Here is a 16,604-nt window from a genome sequence, read left to right as displayed (position 1 = left end):
CAGTCCCCTGCCTGTTAGGCTCTCTACAGGGCAAGGGGGAGCATTCTGAGAAGACATGGGACAGCCCTCACCAGCCAGCTGCTTCCCAAGCCAGCATCCATCTGGTACAAGTCACAGATGCCCCTGAAAATGCCCAGGCATCAGAACACCCTTCAGAGCTGCCCTGTGTACCAGGCTCTTCCCAGATCAGCTGTTTGCCCCTCACTCTGCCACCTCCCACTGCACTGCCTATCTGCCCGGGCCTCCGAAGTCTCCCCACTGGTTCCTCTTCTTCCGCCCTCTCTTCTGATGCTCCTTCAGCTACTTGCTTTTTCTTGGTCTCCACAAGCTCTTTAGATAATCCAATCTGCTCAGCTCACAGACTTAGCTACGGCCACCCTAGACCTTCTCACATCCCTCAACCTCATATGCAAGTAGATGTTGCCCAAGTACTTCAACATATGCTCCCAGCTTTAGCCACCCTGGCATCCCTGCTGGCCCACAAGCACTAACATACTGCCCCATCTTTCCCCACAATGTTCTTTGTCCAAATCCCAATTTGTCCTTTGACCTTCCTTAGGCCTCAGCACAATTATCAAATCAAAGGTGTCCTCTGACTATGCATCAGAGAAAGTCTGTTCCTTCAAGATGTCGTGTCTCCCCACTTAGTGAAAACACCCTCACAGTTTTTACTACTTGGGAAAACCTATGAAGTTTATGATCCCAAGGCTGTTTGCTCACTTCTGTGGGAAAGAACTGGGGGCTTAAAGAACATGGAGATGTTTCCCAGTAGTTGTAGGATCAGGCTCATGTGCTAGTAACGGAGGAAAACCAAAGTTGGTAAGCTAGAGGAAAACTCCAGCCATGGGAAGATGCCACAAATGGTTACGGTCACTAGCAGACCAGCCTGTCCACAGTGCCAGGACCAGAGCTGTAGGTCCAGCTGGTCACATGGACATCGTTCGTGCCTGAGGACTGCTTGGCTACCTCCCGGACTCACACACCTGTTCATTTTTATCTGGCAGCGAAAGGCTCATCTTGACATCTGATTTCATTCTTCGCAGTAGGTACGGGTTTATCGTGTCTCTCAAGACACACGCACACTTATAGGCAGTTTTAACCTTTAATAAGAGGAAAAAGATATTAGCTTAAGGACTGTATCTGTTCTTCTGACTGATTCTATTTCTTACAAACTAAAGAACAATCCACTGGTTATAAATTCAACTTAGAAAAAGTCAAGTTCTGGATGCTCCAGGGGATGGCATCTTTTAAAATAGTATCATCAGAGAAAATAAATTACCTCATTAATCAAAAGAGATGAGAGAAAGCCCGTTAAATCACGGTTTACCTCCTCTTCTATACTTGCTTTAATTATCACTGTACTATTTAGTTAAGCAGGAAAGAAAAGACTTATTTGGTTAGTGACCATCCTCTAGGGGGAAAACTAGCTTCAAACAAATCCTTATTTATAATCTTGTACTCTGTAGGAACTACAGAGGACCTGAGTCCTGCAAGGGTAGAAATCAAAAGCTAAGTGTGGTGAGAGCTGTCCCAGTGGGAGCCACCAGCTAACACAGGGAGAGTAGACTCCAGGGAATGAGTTCAAGAGGAGCCCTATGACCCCAGAAATGGAAGGTCTCTCTGGCCTAAGACGGAGCATATGGCTCTGTAATGGCCATGGCCACATGAGAGGGCAGTAACTGTACCAAGAAAACAAAGACCTGCAGCCCAGGAAGCCACACCCTCTGCAAGTCACTTATGGGCAGCAAAGGCGTCAATTAATTATCGATACTTTAAAATATTTTAAATAGGTCCAACAATTTAGTAAATTATTATTCATAGAACAAAAAATCTAATACTTAAATGTAAAAACCATAGCTTTAAAAGAAGCTTAGGCATAATAAACACAGAAAAGTTCAAGTTAAACACAGTAAATATGTAATATTTGGGAAGACCCTAAGGACTCCTCACTTGGGTTTACACTGTGTATGCACATCTGTCTGCATGCAAGTGCTGTGTGAATGGACAGGAATAATTACAAAACACAGGCAGAACCTGTACACCAAGAGGCTAACCTGAGGACAACTTCTACCCACTAAGTTTATCACTAGACAATGATAAAAGTCACCTGTGAGGAATGAGGTACGGACCATTTACAATGCTGAGATGTTAAATTTCACAATTTATGAAACACGGCCCACGGAGAAGGCTGTGGTGTATTAGGTAAACCCTTCACATCTCCCTACTGCTGCTTTGGACACTGGGACTACATTAGGCCTCAGCTGAGGTGTGATCAGTCTCCAGTGCCCATGGACTTCTGCACGGTACTTAATGCCCTCCTGGTCTCCAGGTGTGGAGAGGGGGAACAGGGCAGGTTATACCCCTTCTCTTACTCCTATCCCTGACAAGACCTAAGACATCTGCTGAGGCTGACAGAAAAGGAGGTGGCCCAGCCTTGCTCTGCCTCTGCAGAATGGCAGACCTTAAGCAACATAAGCATGGTTCCCTAGACCTCCCTGAGGCAGTCCCAGCACTTGTCTGCCCATGCTCTTTTTGGAGCTGAAGTCCTGGTCACATCTCTCGTCATCTGTTCTCCAGGAGGCTGTCTCAGTGTCAGGGCTGGCTGTGCCAGCTCCTGTGTGCTTACCAACCTCACTGTCTTGGTCTAGCTGCCCTTTTACCACATTTCCCTGGCCGTACCACACTGGGTTTCTAGGGAGGTCTCTAGTCTCCAGCCGCCCCATACAGTACTTTCCTGTGGGCGGCTGTCTTCACAGGATTCGACAGCAGGTTGCAAGCACGGCCTTAAGCAAAACCAACAAACAACAGCAGTGCTTGCCGTCAGAACCGAGAAAGCCAGGCTCGACTCAGCGGTCTCCTCTTACCCAGTTTTGCTTTCCGTGAGGCCAACTGCCTCACAGGGATTACATGGAAAGTTGCAGAATGAAACAGTTCAACAGCTTTTAGCTGTGCTGTTTACAGAGTGTAATAAAACCTTGTACAGCTCTGCTCTGGTCCATCTGAGACACAACATTCCTCTGCCCAGTGTATCCCACTACAGATGACACCCACCCATTAGTCACCAGCAGTGGGTTCAGTTATCAGATGCCTGTCCTATACCACAGAGCTTGGCCCATAATGGCAGGCATCAGCCAGATGGGTTAGCAAATATCTCCTAGACTCAAGGAGGAACTCTGCACACAAACTCCCAAGCGAAGAGTTCAAGCTACCTTCCCGCAAATGACCTGTCAATTCCCACAGAAGAATAATGAATCCAGAGTTTGGAGATCTGGCCCAGACAACTTCGCCCAACAGTCCTCAGTACCAGGACAAAGCGGCAGACTCCACACACTGGGAAAGCATCACGTTCATGGTGCTCCTGCCACAATTAGAGTCTGAATGCAATGGGAAAGCCATGTGAGACAAAACCCAAGTAACAGGCCTGTGACCTTCAGAACTACCAAGGTCACCAAGTGTCCTTCACTAAGAAGAGGCACTGGGCACCCCTGGCAGAGTGTGAACAACAGGCTAGACACAGAACACCGACCTGCTCCTGACGCGTGTCCTCATCACAGGGATGCACGAGGTTGCCGCTGTTTTTAGAAGGCTTGCTGAAGGGCTAGAGAGATGGCTAAGCATCTCACAGGACATGGACACCCTTCCACAGGACCCACGCTCACTTCCCAGCACCCACATATGATGGATCACAACCGTCTGCAGCTCCAGTCCCAGGGCACTGCACACATGTGGTACACTCATGCAAACACTCTTAGACACAAAATAAAAACTCAAAAAAAAAAAAAATCCAAAAACTAAAACAACAACAACAAAATCCTTCCTTCACCCACAAACTCAGACTGAAGGAGTTGAAGAACGCATACTTGAGTTTATTCTCAAATGATCCACTCAAAAAAGAATTCATGTGTACGCAATCGTATGTGTGTTAATGAAACTCGACATCTGGGTAAAGCACGTGGAGGACGCTATTCTTCCAACTTCGGTTTGCAATGATTCTACAATGGAGAGTTAAAACGACAACAACCACATAAACAAAGAACTAAGTGAGGACTCAGAATGGGAGCACTCCCTCCCATTTTTGTTCACTAATAACCATTCCGTCACAAGGAGAAAGCCATTAAAATTGGATTGACAAGCCTCTAGTTTTAAAGGTATAAAATTGTTTTTGTAATTAAGTATTCCAAAACATCAGATCATCAATCTTTGAAGGAGAACTTTAGTCTCTGCCTAGTCAGGACCCAGGAGGCACCTCCCCATCTGAATAGGTACACACAGATACCCTACTTCACTGAAGGGTTGGGGCCTGTTTCCATAGGTCACAGACTGCCCTCTGGAGAGCCCCCCCCCTCTAAAGTCTATACTAACCCAAACCTACCTGGGGCCCAGACCTAAAGCCTCAGTCAGGTACAGCAAGCCCAACCCTGTTTCCTTTATTCTATCAGCATCTACATCCTGCTTATTCTGCCTCAAATGTCACCTGGATCTCCTGCCGTGTGATTGTAAGACCACCACCTAAGTCTTGGTCTAGCTCCTCACTTCACCCTCAAAGCCCCAGCTCCTGTAATGCCGGCCTTCTCATGACTACTTGCAGCCCAAACAACCCAACGACCTTCTACCTGCTGGATCAAACCCTTCCTGCTGTCCCTCAGCAACCACCAACTTCCTTCCAAGGCCCCTAGTTCCAGCTTCCCCACACACTCTGGCCTGTTTTCCTTCACTGTCTTTCCTAGCTAACAGCCCACCTCTTCTCACTGTAAAAGGGGCACTACCCAGATGACACCAAGTGTGTCCCGCCCAGAGCTGCTCCACCTTTATGACTGCCCACTGCTCTGTGCTCACTTCCAATGAGATTTCAACTTCATTTCTGAGTAACATTTCCCAAGAAACCAACACTGAAACTATTTCCTTTCTCTTGTGAAAGGGAAAGTTTTATTCTCGTACTTTCCTTAAGTAAATAGTGTACATGAATTTTTTTTAAAAATTTATCTGTGGGGTTGGGGATTTAGCTCAGTGGTAGAGCGCTTGCCTGGCAAGCGCAAGGCCCTGGGTTCGGTCCTCAGCTCCGGGAAAAAAAAAAAATACAATCTATCAAGTAGGGATAATTTCTGATTTTTACCAGACACCAATTTAAGCCTGGCCACCTTCCTCACCACTGTTAGTGATTTGGCTACAAAGTCTGATTTTTAGAGACATGCCCGATGACCAGCACCACCACCGTGTTCCTGCCTACCGTATTACCTGTACTGGGGAAGCATTGGAGTACCCCCCCATGGTGATGGGGACAGAGAACTGCTCCATGAACACAGGCAACGTGCCTAGCTTTCCTGGGAAGGTAAAGTCGAAGAGTGACCACAGCTCTCGCAGGTTATTCTGCATCGGTGAGCCCGACAAGATGATCCGATGGGGTGTCCGGAACTACATGAGGAAATGAGACGCTGTTTTATGAAATTTACTTTGTAACAAATGAATGCTATCAACCCTAAACCACATGTAATTGTTACTTAACACAGTTAATCATCATTTTTGTTTGTCCATTATTTGGTTGTCTCCAAACTGGGTATTTTGTCCAATTTTCTAACTGCACATGGGAGAAAACATTGAGAAGAATTCTGTCTTTGTCAAGCTAACCCAGCAGCACCTATTAGAGTGGGCTTGGTTACATTCTAACAGCTGACCCCAGAGAAGACCTGAACAATGAAAATCACAAAGGACAGATAAAAGGAATTTTCTACACTGAGACAAAATTCAATAAATGCATTTATAAAGCAAATAGCTTTTCCTAAAATTAAATACCACTACTCATCTGAAAACCCCCTCTATGAGCAGCTATACCTGTTTGCAAGCAAGGGTGACTGCAGCATTTGGATTTCGAATTTTATGTCCTTCGTCTAAGATGACGTAGTGCCAGTCATGCCTGCTAATGTCGTCTTGCATCAGTCGAATGTAGGAATACGAAGTTATCAAAACTCCATGACAATGAACAATATCTCGAACCAGCCTCTCCTAGAACAACAGCACAGTAAGGGCAGATTTACGTAAGAAGCAAAAACCCCAAGCATGACCTAAAACGACAATCTAAAGGTTAGATCTGGATTATCATAAAACCACCTAAAGCACACCATAAAAACATACGACACGTAGACAATTCTAGTAACACACGTTAGCACTGTGTTTGGTTAAGCTGCAAAACAGTAAACACACTAAAGTAGAACCTCAAGGAAGGAGTCAGAGAAGTGAGATCATTCACTCAACTGCTGCTTTTCTAAATCATCCTCTGTGTCTGTCCCTGTTACAGCTTTAAAACAAAGTTGAGAAAAGGTGATTACTGCAAAAACAAAGAAGTGGAAAAAACAGTCAAAGACAGAAGACACACTGAACAGTGTGAGGGAGGGCAAGGAAGGTGTAAAGGCAATGGCATAAAGTGTAATAGAAAATCCCACAGCTAGGAGACCCTCTGGAGAAACCATCTCTGAATGTCAGCAAAATCATGACAAAGGCCTACCCCACCCATATCTGCTTAGATGTTCAAAGTAAGGAATAAAGAGGAACTGTCTGGGCATGAGAACATGAAGAAAAGTTTTCCTTCCAAGGAAATAGTTCTCATCAAGCATCTTTTCTGGGACCTAAAGCTGTCAGAAATAAATAGTTTTATGAAGAGAAATACATAGTTCTTAGCAGGGAAAGGTCAAAACCTAGAATCCTGCTTGAGCGGAGCTTCAGAGACCTGCCCAGGCACACAGGGAACACAGCCGAGGTGTCCCACAGAAAGCCACTGGGGCACAGGGGATAGGGTAGTGCCCCGACAGAGCATGCTCACACCAACTCCTGGTGCAAGGACAGTGACCACCATGAACTCCCCTTCTACACAGAGAAACTATGGCTTGGATCAGGTCCTGCAGCTGGAGTGAGTGCTGAAGTCAGCATTCGAGGGCTAAAGGGCAGCCCACTGCAAAGCTACGGTCATCCAGTATTAGGCTGCACCGCTGCTCACCACACTACACAAGAAAGCTCTGGAGTGGAAATTCAGTGTTAATGCATAAGTGTCTTTTAAAAGCCTGCTAAAACATGAAGCATAATATAGAATACTTTTAAGTAATGAAAAGGGATTATATTCTAAATATTACTGTATTTGTTTAATTAATAAACCCACAGGGAAATGAGGGGAATGAATACCAAACTACTACCCTCCCCATGCATGTGCGCATGTGTTCCCACGGATGTGGGGGCCTGAAGACAACTTCCAATGTTGTCCCGGTATTGTCCACCTTTTCTTGAAGACAAGGTCTCTGGCTAGTGAGGCAGCTCAGTGAATTCAAGTGCTTGCCAACAAGCCTGGGGACTTGAGCGTGACCTGTACCCACTGCATGGTGGAAGGAGAGCTGATTCTCACAAGGTGTTTATTCTCTGACCTCCACGTACGTCTCACGCATGAGCACATGCTGATGAAGGATACAAAAGCACAGCCTGGAGCTTAGAGGACACCTGTACAGACTGATGCAGGACACTGGAGACCAGCAAAGTATACCAAGGAAATGAAAATAAAAAGGACAGAATTTACAACATCAATATCAGATACTTTTGTATCATATTTATTTTATCTCTTAAAAAGGAATGACATATTTTTTTAAAAGACCAGGAACTTTTACATACAAAAACACTGTAACGACCATGGGTAAAGTAGCCAAAGAAGTCAGGACGTCCTCTGGCATTGGGTCAGGGGCCTTCTCCTGGTCAAGGAAGGAGCCAAGCAAAGACACGTTTCACCTGAGGACACAAGGTCTGAGCATGGTGCCAGGGCGGCTCCTCATAGTATGACCGAGACCTCAGTCCCTCATATGAAAGCACAAACCCAGACATATAGGCAACTCAAGGGGCACAGAGGAAAAAAAGACAGAACTAACAAGAGTTTTTGAGAAAATACGTGGCTGACCAAGGCTGTGTTCGATGGCAGCACTCGGAACACAGGGTTCAAAGTAGGAAGTTCCAGGCCACTCAGAACTACAGTCAGATCCTGTCTCAAAGCCAAAACAATAACAGACAGAATGAACAAATATATAACTCTTTGAAAAGACAAAGCAAAAGAACAGACGTAGTGTGTGGCTTGAAACAAGTCACTTACGGAGTGAATACAGAACTAACCCTGCAGATCAGAAACCCTCAACAAGGGGTTGGGGATTTAGCTCAGTGGTAGAGCGCTTGCCTAGGAAGCGCAAGGCCCGGGGTTCGGTCCCCAGCTCCGAAAAAAAAAAAAAAAAAAAAAAAAAAAGAAACCCTCAGCATTCAACAGAAAAGACTCACAAAAATTAAGCATTCAAAAGAGAAAGGGCACAAAAAACTTAGACTAACTAGGTGAGCAGTTAGTCTGACTAGAGGCTTATAAGTTCAAGTCCACCTGCACTGTACAACAAAACCCTAGTTCAAAGGAAGGGAGGGTGGGGCTGGCTCAGTGTATAAAGGCACTTGCCACTAAGATTGACAAGCAGAGGTCAATTCCAAAATTCCATACAGCACAAAGAGAGAACAACTCCCACAAGCTGTCTTCACTCCACATATAGTACCATGGCACCCATGAGCTCATGCCACACACACACACACACACAAGCAAACATACAAATAAAAAATCCGTGTGGGGCTGGCAGTAGCTCAGCTAGCAGGCATCTACCTAACACAGGGCGTCCTGACCTTGGTGCATACCTGGGATCTCGGCACTCGGGGATAGAGGGCAGAGGATCAAAAATTTCACCCTGTCTCAAAACAGGGTGCACAGATGACACATATGTGTGTATCCATCTCTGTGTGTGTGTGCACGTGTATAAAGGAATATAAAGGAATACAAAGAGGGCTGAGAAGAAACTGAAGTGGGAAATTGTCTGTTCGTGTGTCAAAACACACAATGCATTGAACAAGTATCAGCTGTGTCATTACAGTAACTACTCCTTTGCCACAGACCACCGAAAAGGTCAGTGTCTAATGCATAATACTATACCAATAATTCAATTATTTTGGTGCACAGCCTTGCAAACATGAGCAGGAAACTAAGACTCATCCACCCCCATGATGCTTGCCACTCTTGCAGCTGCTAGTGCATGCAGAAAAGAATCACCCGAAGGGGCAGACTCTGCCCGTGAACCCAGTAACTCTGAGACGGATAGCTAGAGCTAATCCCTCCACATCTGCATATTCTTCAAGACTCTAGGCAGGCAGTACCCCAGGTCTATGCCTGTTTCCCTCCAGGAGAGCAGGGCACCCCAAAGCCATGCAGTAGGTAGAGCATGAAGTGACAGCAATGGATACTCCATGCCTGAGTGCTGTCCAGGTGTCAGCTGTGTCCTGCTGTCCTGGTGTTGGCTGTGCACATTGAGAGACAGAAGAAGGAGCATAATTCCAGGTGCCTAGGGCTTGCAATAAAGAGTGGAATTAAGTTAAACCACCACTCGAATTTACAATGTGGGTTCACTTGCTCATGGGCCTTGCGACTTCCAACTGTTGCAGGCTCACCATGGTCACCCCACTTATCCCTAAGGTGCCCAATCCCAAAAAGAGTTCTTGCAATCACTTGACGCAGCTAGATGCTTTACCAAAGTTAAGCTACCGAGACCCTGACCTGCTAAATGCGCACCACTGGGGCAGTGTGCCTTCCTGTAGCTGTCTAAGAGCTGAAGTTTATTTGGGACGTTCTACAGTGTTAACTACAGAGCCGTAGAATTCCTATTTCTACCATGTTCAGAAAGATGTACAATGATCATAAAGAATTTTAAAGATGCCCACCTTACAGAAAGGACAAGAAGTTGTACAAAATGTTCACCATGAACATAAGAGGTAACAACCCATCTATGACTATTGATATTCACCTGATTCGATTCAGAATTCTATAACTGCCTGGACTGGAGTTTCAATAATGGTGAATTGTTGATTATGGAGGTCTCAATCCAAACACTTAAGACAAATCATCTCGGGCGGTTTCAAATTAAAAGCTTGTAAAATATGTAACCTCTCCTAGTTTTTGCAATTAATAGGGTACATCTGCAATTAGCCTGACTTACTGAAGTAGTACTGTTGTCATTAAAAGATGTCTGAGGAAGTGCTGCCGTTATTATGGGGGCTCAGGAGACCAATCCCTCCTAGAGGGCAAACAGTGGACTGGTAGAAAACAACAGCCATAAATCACACTGTCAGGCAGCGGGGAAAACCAGTGAAGCACCGGCACATGAAGGCCATTCACAGTAAACACTCGGCAGCTTCCCAGGCAGGATTTACTGCACCTGTAATTAATTAAAATTTCCTTCAAGCTAAATCTTTAATAAACAAGGATTTGTGCTGACAACGACAAAAAGGGGGCTCCAACAACGTAATCTTACGGTGCCTCACAGAGCCAACGGAGCACCCATGGCTCCTCCACCGTGCAGAGCAGCTGAGGAACTAGGAAACACAACACTGCCTTGTAACTGTGCTTGCAATGGCTCTGAAGTGTTCAGGAGGCTCGAAAGAGCACATGGCCACCCTTTCTCTTCTGACTTGTTTTCACTTTTTCCCTTTCCCTTTGCAATTAATTTTTATTTGTTTATGTATTACTCTCAGTGGTGAGTATGTGTGAGTGTGTCTGTCTGTCTGTCTCCATGTGTTGCCACAACATGCATGTGGCAATAAGGGGACAAGTCTCTGGAGTGGGTTTTCTCTGGCCACGTTATAAGATCCAGGGATCAAACTAGGATCACTAAACCCGTGTGAAAGCACTTCTGCCCACCGAGCTACCTCCACTTTCTACTTTTTAAAAAATATTTACTTATTCATTTTATGTATATGAGTACACTGTAGCTGTCTTCAGACACACCAGAAGAAGGATCCCATTACAGATGGTTATGAGCCACCATGTGGTTGCTGGAACTGAACTGGGGACCTCTGCAAGAGCAGCCAGTGCTCTAAACCCTCCTTTCTCTAGCCCACTTTCCATTTTTTAGGAAGACAAGTGCTGGCTCCTATTCCAGAAAGCAGGCCTTTGTAAAGAATCCAAGATAGCATTCATCAAATGGCCAAGCACTGTTTTGCATCTGAATCATACCCTCACCTTATACTTTAAAAGAACTGTAACCTTCTAAATCATTCATTCATTTATGACCTGAGGGAAAAGAAAAGATCTGAGTATTGGCCATGAACACTTTTGATAATTAGATTATGATGAACTTTTCTATCTAGAACATAGACCAAATAGTCTTTGGGGCCATCTCTGTCAACTAGCAGGATCAGAACCTGACAGGCTACGTCGCTTGCTATTGAGAAAGTAAGTGAACCACTGTTACCCATCAGGGAGCATGATGTCCCTCAAGCATGCACATTACCTCAATAAACCTGACCTGGTAAACAAATCTTGTTCCCCTGAAACTTCAGAAGATGGGTGGGTTGTTGTTTTTCTGTTTGCTTGTTTTGTTTTGTTTTTTGCATTTCTAGGACTCTAGGGGCCTGAGTTGATCAAAATGAGACAAAACCTTTTGGATTATCTAAAATGTCCACAAAATCACTAGATCTTACATATCAGGAAAAAGTGGTTATTTTAGAATACAAGCAGTCTCCTCTCATGATATGTCTTCTAGCAAACTGAGAAGATGATTCTTAATCGTTAAATAAGCTTTTCAAAAGAGTGCTAATGAGGCACCACCCGCTGTGCAGCGTGGTGGGCTGAGCACCACAGACCGCCTTCCTTCATTATCTTCCTGTGCGTTCCTTCCACGAAGAGTTGGCTTTCCAAGGTTAATGAAAACATCATGCCCCTTTCTTCCTGGGACTTAACAATAGGAAACACCTGGACTATAGCATTTATAGTTGTTCCACAATTAAATATTAATCGACTCATATACAATGTTTTTCTATGAGGGGAAAAACTGTAATGAAAAGCAGTGGAAGGAAAAATAGGAACAACCATGTGCACGCATGTGAATGCAGCAGGGAGATAGATCCTCATCGTGAAGGATGCAGTCAGGAAGGTCACAAGTTCAAGGCCAGCCAGGACTACAGAATGAGACTCTCAAAAACCACACCACCACAAACGAGAAGAGCAAAGAAGCTGGAGCTGCTGTAGACCAGGGGACACACCGGTCCTTAAGGAGCTGCCCTCCGACACATAAGGTCCTAAGTTTCCAACAGGCTCGGTAGCAACTATCTTTCACTAGTTAGTCAATTTGTAAAGACTACTCTTTATCTGAGTTTGCAACCCAGCCATTAAGAGATGCCACGAAGCAGTAAGATGAAAAAAGAAAATGGCGATGCCACGGCAAAGGTAAGCCTCCTTTTAAAAAATCTACCTGTAGCTGGGTGTGGCGGCACACAACTTTAATCCTGGCACTTGAGAAGCAGAGGAAGGAGGATCTCTGTGAGTTTGAGGCCATCCTGGTGTACACAGTGAGTTCCAGGACAGTCAGGGCTACGTAGAAATGCTGTCTCTAAGGGGGAAGGGGGAGGGGAGGGAGGGGATGTATGTGTTGCCAAATCTGCAAGCATGGGAGGGATCAGAGTATCCAACCTACTGTGATCCAGGAGAACAAAACAAGGAAGCTAAGCTATCTGATCTAGGAAAGTCTCAAAGGAGCACACACCATCTCCTGCATCAAAAGCAGATCTAAGAAGCGCAGACACAGAGATCTTAGTAATTAAAGTTAAGTGTTTCTTGTCCACAAGGCTTTGGGCCTGGGAGTATGTCAGATTCTGGAGTATTTGCATATATATGCTAAGGCCCCTTGGGGGCTAGAACCCAGCCTAAACACAAAATCCACTGCGCCCCATACAGATCTACAGGGAGTTCTTATACAAATCATTTTGGTGTGTCTGTATTTTCACTGTGGCCTCTCATATGAGTCCAGTTGTGGTACCATTGCTCAAAGTTTCAGATTTGGAGCATTTTGGACTTCTGATTAGGGATGCTCAGTCTGTGTTACTTTTCAAATTCACTTTTCTCAAATTGCTTAAAGCTGCTAACATCAAGCTCCCTCCAGTAAACTGCCACGTAGACGCCTGATTTGCGATCCCATGCACACTATCGGCCTGTGGCCCTGTCTGGGCCCAGCTTTGTCTTCTTGGACATCAAAACATACTACCAGACTACTAAACACGAAAGCCTTTGTTCGTATCTGTTTGATAATATGGAACTACAAGTCAATAATGAAATAAGTTAGAATGAAAGAAACATACACAGGCACATTTGAAAGGGAAAAAAGCCCAATACATGGAGTAGCAGCCAAACCAAGCAGCTGATCGCTGCACTGTTACCTTTCTGTGGGCACAGGAGCCTGTTTCGTGCAGAATCGCCACTCTGAATGGAGGCCACCACGTGTGGAATTCTTTCACCCACTGATGCATCACTGTCGTTGGGCAGACAATGAGAGTGGGGCCGAGTCCCTCGAACCTGTACCCAAAGCCCATGAAGAGAGAACAACCGTGAGAGACAGTGGAGAAAGTGACCAGCACCAAAAACCCTGATGGTTCACAAGAGAACACAACCTATAAACATGTACTGATGCTTTCTTTAAGGAAAAAAGCTATCTAGGTTAACAGTTAGGGATATCTATATGAATCCATTCACCCCTTAGTGGATGCAGGAATTAAGAACAAACAGTAGGTATACTTGGATGCCAACATCAATAGTAAAGAAGATAAAAACAAAACACAACAAAAGCTTCCTCCCTCCTCCTGTCTCTTAGCAGTCCAGACCATACACAGTGCACCCTGACCTAAGCGCACAGCAGCAGCTTACCTCTGGATGAAGACTCCCCATCCACCAGAGCTTTCAGCCCGGGGAATTAACACATCTTTACTGCTCTAGAAAGCACTCTCGACAGACATGTTTCAGAAGCTTGGAGGGATGCTCAGGGGCCTGCTCTGGTCTCTGGGGCCTCCTCTCACGATGACATGCTGCCTACTTCCCTAAGCAATGGGAACACTGTGGAGGAGAATGCTCTCTGCAGGGAAGCTGAGCTACAGTGCTCACTGGGTCACTGGGAAAGCACTGAGCAGTATTAATCTATACTAGGAGGGTCCTATGACCTAAATATGCAGGGACGAAGGAGAGTTGAACTATCCCATGCAACACGAGCCCGTGGTTACGGACACCTCCTGAGTCTGCTCACCACTCTGTATAATCTAACATCTCTGAGCTTCAGTCTCCCATCACTAAGTAAACGACAGTACTGAATTTACAATCACTATAAAAACTGACAGACATCATCTATGAAATGCTTACAACTGTGTCATTTGGTAAATACTAAAAGGGTTTATTGAATAAGGCATACTATCATATAACCATTAAAACTGTTTTTGAAGACTATCTAGTGACCTGAGAAGATGCTTATAATAAACTTAAAAAGAAAAAAGAAAAGTCCTTACAGGTCACATCAATTTCCTAACACACAGGAGCAGGAGGGCAGAGGAAGTCACCTCACCATGGTCTTCCCCTAGCCCCGCTGGGAGCAGACATAACTGACTCCCAGAAAGATCTATCCTACGGGGTCGTATGCCATAAAGCAGAGATGCCCTCTGTCCACTGCCAGCAGCACAGCATGGCCCTGAAACTCCCGCAGGAGGAAGTGATTGGCTTAGGAAAGAACTCAGTCTCCAGGTTAGGGGAACCATTTTTCTTCCTCTGTCCTGCTGTGTGGATGTATGCTATTTGGTGTTTAAGATGAAGCACAAGTCAAAATCAACAGTGGTGTCTCCAGAGGAGCACAGCCCCTTCTCCCTCATGGCTTTCCAATCCAAATGACAGAACTGTCATCCATTCTTCAGTCACCAAACCAGAAGTCCAGATTTGGTTCTCTGATCAATCCTCTTGCTTCCCACCACAAGATGCCTGTACAAGTTTACAACCCTCCTACCTCCTAAACCTCTCCACAAGTCACCATTTCTTTCCCTGCACAGTGCTACTGTTCCAGTGTAGCCACTACCTTCTCATCTACCTTCTAGCATCTTCTGGCACTATCTCAAAGCAAACTCTGAATGTCTTGTCCCATCCCTCAGCCTCCAATGGCTACACACTGCTCTCAGAAGAGCATCTACACCTTAGCCTGGACTATGAGACCGTGCAGGTCTCACTCTGCCTCACCTGTCTCATTGCTGATACTGTCAGCACCAGACCCCAGACTGTGCCAGTCTGCACTGCTGCCAGACTATATGTACACTGTCTTCTAGACACTTGCTTCCTCCTCCTTTCCCTCTCCATTCTCCTGCTGCCACTACCTTATCCTTGAAAGAGCTGGCCCTTCTCGCCAAATAAAATAGATGAGCCTCCTTGGGGTACCCACGCTAACCCCACTGTGATATACATCATTCCTCTTCAGCTCTTTAGAAGCCTGGACAATCTCTTTATGGTATGACCTCAGGGCCTGGCCCATAGCATGTAAAGGATGAATATGATAATGTGAATGATTATTTTTAAGTTGACATTATTTAATTTTTATATTATTATAACTTAGGAAATGATCCTGAACTTTAAAATGTTTAAGATTTAAATGTGAGTCACACAGAGCTTAAGATTTTAAAAACTACCATCTACATAACTAAAAAATAATCTAGCAGAGAAACAAGCTACTGGCCAACTCTAACTGAAAACTTTACCCCTACGCTCCAACATGATGAGATGCCTCAGTCCATTTATGGGTCCTTTACCTCCTGCTGTATACGGTTGCTATCCCCTGGACCTCAGATGGGAACACAGAATACAGTGATCCCAATAAACTCAACCCTTCCCACAGAATTGCCAAGCCATGTTGTCACCAAAGGCAGGGCCCAGTCAGGGTCTCTCACTCTCCCTAGGGAAAGCAGAACTCTGCCCTGGCCCCTGGCCCCTGGCCCCTGGCCCCTGGCCCCTGGCCCCTGGCCCCTGACCCCTACGATGACAGCACTCTTTTTAAAAGGATTAAATGTGCCAGCTTCTTTATAGCCTCCAGTGAGAATAAAAGGGAGTTGTCATCTGTATGCGCTTGATGGGGATTAGGAAATGGCCCATCGACAGCAGCCTACGGTTGTCTAACCAAGTCTGAATGGATGTGCACAGCTCTTCAGGGTACAGCGCATTTCCTCTCCTTTACAGCACACTTCCATACACTGCTATCCCAATGGTGCTTGCTCACAAGGCTACTATTTAATCCCAGCTACACTGCTACCTGGCATTGCTGTGCCCTTTAATTTCTGTCATTCTCACTCTGTTAGAAGAATTGGAGGTTTTTGTGCAGAGCTGAAATCCCACAGTTGAGGCAGGCAGGCTATTCCTGGACCACAAAGGGGGCAATCAAATCCATTAAGAGGCGAGTAAACCACCTTCTGAGCTGAGTATCAGGGAGATGGTACGAAATGACTAAATGTACTAGAGTGATTAGCATCAATTACCAAACATGAATAGCTCCTTTCATCTTTGATTATCATTGATTACTTAATGAATTTAGGACTCGTCAATAGCTCCATGGTCAAATACTTCAACCTATGAGCGGAAAGCCAGTTACTAGCTATGGCCTAGGACTTACTGGGAATTACAAAGTGTAACATTTACCCTTCAAAGTTCGTTAACATTTTTACGACTTTAACTCTTCATTAGAAGTTAATTAAATGACAACCAGGTCAAGTATTAA

The 16,604-nt window shown here is 45.2% G+C and overlaps 1 protein-coding gene across 6 annotated transcripts in view; it reads right to left on the bottom strand.

Moving 5' to 3' along the window:
• Positions 1-16,604, bottom strand: part of Ercc6 (ERCC excision repair 6, chromatin remodeling factor) — a 69,125-nt gene that overhangs the window by 17,632 nt on the left and 34,889 nt on the right. For all 6 annotated transcript variants that reach the window (NM_001436700.1, NM_001436702.1, XM_087588205.1 and 3 more), the window contains 4 exon segments: positions 984-1,100; positions 5,236-5,412; positions 5,830-6,000; positions 13,255-13,390. In NM_001436700.1, coding sequence (NP_001423629.1) covers positions 984-1,100; positions 5,236-5,412; positions 5,830-6,000; positions 13,255-13,390 — 601 coding nt within the window.

The sequence above is a fragment of the Rattus norvegicus genome, chromosome 16 (assembly GCF_021556685.1).
Source record: "Rattus norvegicus strain SHRSP/BbbUtx chromosome 16, alternate assembly SHRSP_T2T, whole genome shotgun sequence".
NCBI lineage: Eukaryota > Metazoa > Chordata > Mammalia > Rodentia > Muridae > Rattus > Rattus norvegicus.
This window is presented reverse-complemented; position numbering and strand designations above follow the sequence as displayed.